The sequence below is a fragment of the Phaethon lepturus genome, unplaced genomic scaffold (genome assembly GCF_000687285.1).
Source record: "Phaethon lepturus isolate BGI_N335 unplaced genomic scaffold, ASM68728v1 scaffold45060, whole genome shotgun sequence".
NCBI lineage: Eukaryota > Metazoa > Chordata > Aves > Phaethontiformes > Phaethontidae > Phaethon > Phaethon lepturus.
In genome coordinates this window covers 1-9,630 of record NW_010514933.1, presented here as the reverse complement: position 1 = coordinate 9,630, position 9,630 = coordinate 1, and the positions used below count along the sequence as shown (strand labels likewise).

At 42.6% G+C, this 9,630-nt stretch overlaps 1 protein-coding gene across 1 annotated transcript in view; it reads right to left on the bottom strand.

Annotated features, from left to right (window-relative positions):
• LOC104626428 (rho-related BTB domain-containing protein 3-like) overlaps window positions 1-9,005 on the bottom strand; it is a gene marked incomplete at its 5' end in the record, with an annotated part of 9,953 nt that extends 948 nt beyond the window's left edge. Inside the window, 4 exons of the mRNA XM_010294351.1 lie at window positions 2,744-2,840; window positions 3,738-3,904; window positions 5,087-5,260; window positions 8,894-9,005. Of these exons, the coding sequence (XP_010292653.1) occupies window positions 2,744-2,840; window positions 3,738-3,904; window positions 5,087-5,260; window positions 8,894-9,005 (550 nt within the window). The remainder of the gene's footprint in view (window positions 1-2,743; window positions 2,841-3,737; window positions 3,905-5,086; window positions 5,261-8,893) is intronic.
• Window positions 9,006-9,630: the final 625 nt, after the last annotated feature.

Below are 9,630 nucleotides of genomic sequence, written 5' to 3'. Positions count from 1 at the left end.
CCCGCCACAGGCTGAGCCCCCCCAGCTCTCCCGGCCTGTCCTCCCGGCAGAGCTGTTCCAGCCCTCTGAATCCCCTTTGCCTTTTCAGAAACAGATATCCTCCCTACCGCAGATCTTCCCAAGTCATCCTGCAGCAGGGTTGCCCAGACCTTTTTGGGGCTCAGGCCAAGGCACAGCAGAGAGACCTGCCGCCGGGGAGGGCGGGGGTCAGGGACGTTGCAGTAAGAGTGGGCAGCAGGCAGCACCCACCCGCTTGCCTTCTGCAACTTGCAGGGATGCTTCTGAAGGTTTCAGCTGTGGGAAGGTCCCTAGAGAGCTGCTGCCTCGTGCTGCGGCGCTTCCCCTGAACCTTGAGCTGATGTTGCGTTTTGGAGTCCTCAGACTCCAGCTACCCGTAACTGCTGCCGTTGGGAAGCGTGCTCCCACCTGAATGCGCCTGAGAGCGTTTGGCAAGCTGGATCAGAGGGCTCCACCCCACCCACCTATATTCACTTATGCGCTCCTGTTTCTTTCCTCTGGCTGTCTCGGTGCAAGTTTGAGAGCCGAGCAGAGCACGTCAACCCTTCAGTGAATCATGCAGACGGGACTCAGAGGAGGGAGAAAAGCAAAGGACAGGCTGCCAGGCAAGTGGATACCAAATCTCAAAGGATACTGGTCCACTCGTACCCTTTTCCTTCGAGTCAATCCACAGGCGCTTTCCAAAACAGCCAGCCTGGTATCAGCCACCCACCGGAGAGTTCAGAAATCTCATCCTAGAGCCATCAGCTTTAGTGAAGAGAAAGGGGATCAGCTCTGCATCAGCCCTGGATGCTCCACGAGTGGTGGAAACATGGAGGAAACTCCAGGCCATGGCACACCAGACATCTGGTGTGGTGATATTGTACAGTTCATCCCCAAGTTACTCACGCACTCTCAAGTGCTGACAAGTACCGATAAGTGATGTTTATCAGAAACATCACTGCAACACCACACACCTCAAATCCTGTGTTCAGAGTGGGGCCCCTCAGTACAAGAAGGACATTGAGGTGCTGGAGCGTGTCCAGAGAAGGGCAACAGAGCTGGGGAGGGGTCTGGAGCACAAGTCTGCTGAGGGGCGGCTGAGGGAACTGGGGGTGTTCAGTCTGGAGAAGAGGAGGCTGAGGGGAGCCCTCATCGCTCTCTACAGCTACCTGAAAGGGGGTTGTGGTGAGGTGGGGGTTGGTCTCTCCTCCCAAGTAACCAGCGATAGGACGAGAGGAAATGGCCTCAAGTTGTGCCAGGGGAGGTTTAGATGGGATATTAGGAAAATGTCTTCACTGCAAGAGTGGTCAGGCATTGGCACAGGCTGCCCAGGGAGGTGGTGGAGTCACCAGCACTGGAGGGGTCCAAAAAATGTGTAGATGTGGCACTTCAGGACACGGTTTAGTGGGCATGGTGGTGTTGGGTTAACAGTTGGAATTGGTGATTTTAGAGGTCCTTTCCAACCTTATTGATTCTGTGATTCTGTGATGAGTTTCAAAACAGGCTCATATGCAGCCTGATATCCATCAGGATAACTACAACATGGAGACAGAAGTGCTATTATTACTACTTTCCACAGCAGAAAAAAAAAAATACGCAATATTGGTAAATCGATTTCCCACAGGGGAAATGGGAAACTGACAAGTAGATGTGCCTAGATTGAGCTCTGCAGTGACCCTAAGTCAAAAGGGTCTCTGTGCTCTCCTGTCTCACCAAGGGGAAGCCAGAGGCACTTCCCACCTTCAACAAATGGAGAGGACAACCTGATTCTTGCAGCTTCAGAGGAACCTCAGGGTGGTTGAGACCAAAGGTCTATCACAAGAAGATACCACAGACAGTTATTGAAAACACCTCGCCATCTGAACCACCAGGAAGGGAAGCAAAGCAAGTCAACTGTGGGCCAAACCCACTGGTAGGTGACACCTGCCAGCACCAGTGCCCTGCTCTTTCATGTTTAATCAAGATCAGGCTATACAAAATAGCAATTTCAGAAGATGCACAGATGGGCCACTGAAAGACAAATTCCAGGTTCAAACAAAGCAGGGAAGACCTACCTCTCCTTTCTTTGCTTCTGTATTCCTTCTGGAATACACTGGCCCCATACCAACAGTCTGAACATGAACCACAGGTCAAAAAGATGCACCCATCAAGATCACCTTCATTAGGATGATGAAGAATCCCACAAGCAATGAGCAAAACTTTCTAGAGTTACATGTCAGGAAACAAACATACTGTTTGGGAAAATAAGTATCAGTTCCCTGGAAGAATCTGGGTTTATTTACTTGAATGGACATTAGTTATTTGATTTCATGAGATCTGCTGGAGAATACTATAAGAATCCTATTTTCTTCAAAGAAAACCCCAACTCTTAAAGATCACGTATTGGAAGTGACTCATTACCTTGACTCAAATGTACAAGCTAAACAAAATTATACACATAAGGTGGAGGGGTTGACATAAAATGACCAACCTGCCCTAGTCGACTCAGTTATGTGTGGGAACCTGGCCATCAGCACAGGAACCAAAAGAGAGGGGGATGCAGTTGCTGGCGGTACTGCTCTTCATGTGTCACATGCTGGTCTCACAGCAGGGCGGTGAACCATCCAGCTCAAAGACTCTGGGCTGTATATCCTAAAGAAGTCCTAATCACCTTCTCATGCAGGAGTATTATTGTCCAGTCTCTCACACCTATCCAAGCAGAACTGCAAAACATTTCTTGTTTTAAAAGTTATTAATAAATTACCTGAAAGATCTTGAAATTCAGGCTTTTGACTGAAGATGAGGTAGTTAGTGGCAATAAAATGAAGAAGCCAAGTTGAAAGGCAATCAGAATTGTGAAACTGTGAGAAGAAAGGAAACACATAACTTAATACTACCATGTCTAAAACACAACCATGCTTTGCATGTCAAAATATTTTAGATTTCCACTGTCAACATAGCAGTTTACCAAATGAAGTTTTGACTGTAGGAGATGATGAAGGAAAAGGTATTGCTGGAAATATGTAGATAGATGGAGACTCATGAGTGAACAATAAAACTCCCTCCCACAGGTTAGGTGTGACCTAACCCCTGGGGCCCCTTTGGTCACAAATCTTGGAAATTTTTGTTTTCTGCGCAGAAGCAGAGCTTCAGAAAAAGGAAGGTAAGGAGTGCAGCATGTTGGTTTTGTTGTCTTCTCTCTCTCCACAAAATGCTGTTCACTTAAGACAATATCCTACCCGAGACTTGTAAACAATTCAGGTTTTATTTTCTTCTTCTGTTTTCCCAATTTGTTTTTACTGTTTCTCTTTCTCTTTTTCCAGCCTCTAATCTTTTCTTTTCATGCGTTTTATGTATTTCACTCAATATTCTACCAGGTTGGATTTCCTTTGCCACTTGCACCTCATACAATTTTCTTTTTGACTAAAAGAGGAAGTAGTGCATCTTCACTTGCCTTCATTTCACTGCCTTTTCTGGCAGAAGCTGTAATTAATCTGACGCTGCAATGTGTCCTTGATGAAGGAAATCACACAGATTATGACTGTGTGATTTCACACAGTGTATGACTGCACATTCTGCAATAAAAGGTTGAAGCCCTTATTTTAGCCAGCCTTGTGCCACCAGATATCAACAGGTTGCATATCAACGTTTGTCCTTGGGAATGGAAATTATTAAGATCTTAAAAATCATAACAATTAAACAACACCCACAAATTAGAATCAACATAAATATTCTTATTTGATATATACAACCCATACCTTAGCTTTTTTGAGCAAGCTAACAATACTGAGACTTGTGGATGCCAGTTCCCTGCTAGGCATGCTCTGAAGCTGTGTGATAATGTAAAGCTCACAAATATGCTGGAGTCTCATTACTTGGTACATCTCTGCACAGATCAAGAGGGACATAGCTTGGAGAATACTGGCTGAAAAACAAGAAGACATGTGACATATATTTTACCTGTTTGACAAGACTATCAAAGCCACTTTTCACCGAATCATCTTTTAAACATCTAACAATAAACACAAAATCAAATTGCTGGTGATCACCTCCTTTTATTTTTCATTATTATCATTATAAGTTTCCTATATCACTCTCTTTTCCAAATGAACTATTTAATTAACAGGAAAAGAGTAGTTAGTACTTTTTAGAAGGTAAGTATAATAAATTGTTGTCAATATCCTGTACCTTGAAGATGCTGAGTCAAATGCTGCTGGTCTATTTAAAGTAAGGATTAATAACAGGTTTTAGATTTCTAACTTCTCATTCAAAAAAAAACCTCTATGATACATGTACAAGAAAGTATAGTAAAAAGGCCAAAAAGAAACCAAATCAACCATATTTTTAAAAAAATACTGTACAGTGTTGCATATTTAAACTGACAGGCAATGAAATGTTAGACAAACTAAAAAGAAAAACGTACGGGAAAGCCTAAGCACAAGATAGAATTATTTAAAAAGAAAACAAAGCAAAAATACATGTCATCATTCATTCATTCATTATATCAAAGGAAAATTATCTGTATTTAAATAAAATTTCTTATTTAGTTTGTAGGTTTTTTTCTCATTAAAAAAGACAAAGGTTAAGACAGAAAGAATGCTCTAGCTCAATTTTTCTAGCCAAATACTCCAGTTGAGACACTTTTTTCTGGTTTTACATACAAATAAGATATCCATGTGTATAAATAAGGTATTCGTGCAATTTAGCCTTGTTCATATTAAACTTAACAAAATATGTGCTAAACAAAATTACAGTTTTGAAATAGAACCCAGAATTGAGATTAGAAAGCTGTTACGATGTAGAAGAATTCCAAATATTATAATGGACCAGAAATGACATTTCACAGTTTTTCGTCTTGCTATGTAAGCACAAAACAAATACAGCATCTTAATACTGATATTTGTTCTGCCTGCAGTTGAGTTTACTTGAATAAGGCTGAATTGATTACTTTTTTTTGCACAATATGAACAAGTTCTCTTTCTTGAGACATTATACATTAAAATATTGGCATTTTTCAATTAAATAAATGCTGCTACATTACTCTGTATCAATGCCCCACTGCGGAAAAATGAGTAACAGGTATACATGTACTTTTAAATTTTCTTACCTGGGCAGCAGGAGTCGGTATAAAGATACTCTAGAAAGGAGAGGAAAGTGTCTTTGGAAACCCCATACACTGGAACCAGAATACTATTTGCTTCTAGATAATTACCATTAAACATAGCTGCCATTACCTCACAGCGAGCTACCAGAACTGCTCTGTGGGCTGGTACAGTTGCACCTGCAGGATGCAAGACAAAAATCTATGATGATTTTATATACACAGAAAGATCTGCATTTTAAAGCTGATATTTTCTTAGAAGGCCTTCAATTCACTGAACATGATTAAAGTGTTTAAAATTAACAATATCCAATACATTACTAACAACACACTCTATACCAGTCAAGATGTTTACATCTGCCTAGTAGCCACCAGCAAACAAAAAGGAATACAAATTTATTGTGACAACCTGCTCCCAACATCAGGTGCTCCCAAAAGGTCAAACTTTTATCAGTCAGAAACAGGCTTTCAACTAGGAAAAAATCTGACACCACTGTCATTACACCAGTTACACTAACTGGCCCATTGCATAAATATGCAGTGCTGTGAATTATTATGCAAATCAGTAATTTGTATTCATCAGTAATCCCATTGGTAATGAATGTGTGTTTCAGAAGTCAACCTTTCACATAACCACACAAAGCAGAGAAAGGCAAATTACACCAGATGAAATTCCATTAAATCCATGAAGTAGGTAGGAATTTAACCAGATTAAATATTTTGCCTAAGTGAATTTCCTGATGGTTGTCTTACGAAAATAATGCTGATAAATTTTTCCAGAAATTTTTCCCTTTTGTAATATTTGCAAGTGAATCATTTACTTTACTGCAGCATTTGGAAGACCTAGTAAGGTTAACAGCCCAAGGTGGTAGAGGTCTTACAGGCTCTTAACGAAAACGTTGACGACCTGAGCTGCCAGCCCTGACACTCGGACTTCTGCAGAGCCCAGCTGAACTGGACAGTCCTGTGTGCAAGAGAGTGCCAAACAAGTGCCAGGCAGGACAGTAACCAAAGACAGAATGAGAGCTTACGGTCGGATGTAAATGTTTTAATCGAAATTCTAATAAACAGATCAAATGACATGCAAGATAAATATACCGTAAATACTTCTACAGAAGTTAGTCTTAATTTCCTCCTTAACCACAACCCTATCACCTACCTAATTCCTTGAACACATCTGGCACTTTTTCATTTTTGTTCTATTGCTATTCACTTGCGCTTCTACTTCCAAATTGTCTAAGCTGCATACAAAATTTACGTATTTCTACAGAGAGAGAACACATGTGAATGGTATTATAGATTTTTGTGAATGGTATTATAGATTTTCACACATGACACGAGCAATACACGATGCAGGTGTGATGTAAGACAGGCATGCTGTTCTGCATGTGCACGCAATTGGATATTTACCTACTAACTAGGAGGTTCAGTCATGTTATGAGTCTTTACACAGACATAAGAGACTCCCATTTTCAATAGCTCCCAAGTACTTTTGTAAGCTGGAAAGCTCAAAGCAACCCCCAATATTCAAGGAATTGAAGTTGAAGACTTGCCAATGTATTTGCCTGATCAAGACTAAAGCCTTCAGGTTCTATAAGTAATTATCTAATTTTAATACAATTATTGTGGCTGATGAGCTAGAGAAAAAAGGCTTGGAAGATTTATGAAGCATTAGGAAAAACAGCTCACAGTTTAGTAGTGGCTAAGCACGCTTTTCAAAAAATACTTGTCAATGCATTTGGCAGTAATTTCTTTTCTATACAATAGGCAGTAGTGATATGGTTCCATCAGCTTCCCACAAAGTCTCTCTCAGGAGTGGGACACTGAGATGAATTATTCATGTCATTAAACTCAGCATCAGTATTTTGTTCTCATTTTCAAAGATCGTTTTGTTTTTCCTGTCTATTAAACAGAACATCTAGAAAGAATTTGCTTGTCCTCACGTGCTTATGTTTGATGGATTAATACTTCATATTTGGCTCTGAGGTTTAAAACTGAAAATAATTAACAATTGTCTAATTCTAAAAGACCATTTCTGCATGAAGGGTGGGCGTGCACAAATTACGAAAATCATTAGCATTTAAAAAAGTCTCATTCTTGTTCTCACAAAAACATGCAACACTTTCCCTCGCTCTGTGTCTTTATTTTTAAGGGTGAATGCATTTAGTTTCCAGAAAAAGTCACCTATGACACCGCAGCATATTGTTGCACCCAAGGACATTCTTTGCAGACAAAATGGGAACAGAAGACAAGTTTCACCGGCACAGCTCCTGCCCGTACCTTTGCTGAGGAGCGCTTGGCATCTTTGTGAACAGACCTACGTAATGCCACCAACAACCTTTGCAACTCAACAGCCTGTTACAGACAAGTCGGCACGGAAAGCCAGCCACTGCTCCCCCGTGTCTTTTTAATCCTGGCCACAAAGAGAACTAGACAATTACCATAACCTCAACAGGCTTCTTTTTTTTAAAAAAAACCCCAAACCCACAATAATTTAGATGCTTCTTTTCACAGCTGTAGGGTTAAGCAAGAGGCAGGTCTAACCCAGGCAACTGCAAGGCTGAAGGTTGCTTTCACAAGGAGTCACCTATCATACAGAAGTTGCAGAGACCTGTGACAGAAACATGAAGATTGGTACAGGAGCATCTAGAAGGGCAGTAAAATGCAGCAGGTGTTGATGGCACCTAGATTAGCAGGTCATCAAAACCCCAGCACATCTACATGCATTTCTAGGGATGCCCCATGTTGCGGGAAGAAGGCCAGTGAATAAAGCCTAAGAAGGCACAGGAGTGGGATGTAAGTCCCTGTGAACTTCTGAAGGGTAGAGAAAGGCACATCCACAGCCAGCAGCAGCCTGAGATGGACAAAGGGAAGGTGGTCAGGAGTCAATAACCAGCATCTTTGGTCTTTTCAGAAATCACAGAAACACTAGGTTGGAAAGGACCTTCAAGATCATCAAGTCCAACCATTAATCCAGCACCACCATGTCTCCTAGACCATGTCCTGAAGCGCCACATCCACACGTTTCTTGAACACTTCCAGAGATGGCGACTCCACCACCTCCCTGGGCAGCCTGTTCCAATGCCTGACCACCCTCTCAGTGAAGAAATTTTTCCTAATATCCAATCTAAACCTCCCCTGGCGCAACTTGAAGCCATTTCCTCTTGTCCTATCGCTAGTTACTTGGGAGAAGAGGCCAACACCCTCGTCGCCACAACCCCCTTTCAGGCAGTTGCAGAGAGCGATGAGGGCTCCCCTCAGCCTCCTCTTCTCCAGACTGAACAACCCCAGTTCCCTCAGCCGCTCCTCATCCGACTCCGTAAGTCCATGCCTCTCCAAGGTTTGATGCTGGGCAGAGCCCTTGGGTATGTCCCAGTGCTTGTGCAGATGGGAATGTGAGCAAGATAAATGGATTTTAAAATAAAATCACTGTCCCCTGCGGTGCAATCCTTGGTTTATCCCTGCTACCTTGGTGCTATGCCATTGCAGGAGCCTTTCCTGCAGCACATCCCTCGTTTGCTAAGCCTCCACGGCGTGTGCGTGAATCAGAGGCACGAAGTCCACCATGACAGGCAGAGGGCATTTGTACAGGCTCAGCCCCAACAACCCACGCTGAGGATGGACACTGCTGTAAAGCATCCATAGGGACAAGCATTAGTTCTAAGCAAAAAGTGCTTTCCACAATGATAGCAAAGTATATACAATTTCTTAGTTTTGATGCAACAGAAAATAGAGTCACCTCCATTTCGCACTCTCCTGCAGCAAAGAGACATGCTGGAGGAACAGCGGTGCCCATGCTGAAAGGTACTGTACCTTGTATTTTGAAGATGACATCAGCTAGGACAGGCGTATTAAAAAACAGCCTGAGAGAAGTATTATACAGCTGCTTTATCTGGTGAGATCTGCAGTCCTTTACGGTGTTTAGCTGCAAAATAAATTATTAATAAAACACTGTCATGTGTAGTTGCCCACAAAATAAAAGATTACAAGACATCATTTATAGAGGGAACCAAAACAACAGCCTTTTGCTTTCGACTTCATGTTCTTTTGCTAACGCTACTCAGCTGTGCCTCTCGCACATGCAATCCTCTGCAATCATCTCTGTTGTTCATTTTCCTATTTCCTACAGTGCAGCAGCTCCAACGCGTCTCTGTCTTCTGCTCCGACACCCCAGCTCTCGCCTTGGTACTTTCTGACCTGTGACAAACCTCCCAGCACCTCTGGGCAGGTTTGACCGCATCATGAATCTTCTGGACTCCAAACTTTTTCATACATGCCCTGTTTGGACCCAAGGCTGCAGGTACATGAGGTTTGTGGGTTCTGGGGGAGCACTGATGGGACACACATCCGCCAGCCAGCACGATGCCGCATACGGATGCAAGGCAGACAAAGTTGTGTCTTTCTTGATATTGCCCTGAAATTGCCTCCACAGAAGCAGGGAGAGCTCACAGGCCGAAGCACGCTGCTGGTTTGGGCTGGGACAGAGTTACTTTCCTTCCTGGTAACGGGTATAGTGTTGTGTTTTGGATTTGGGATGGAAAGAATGTTGA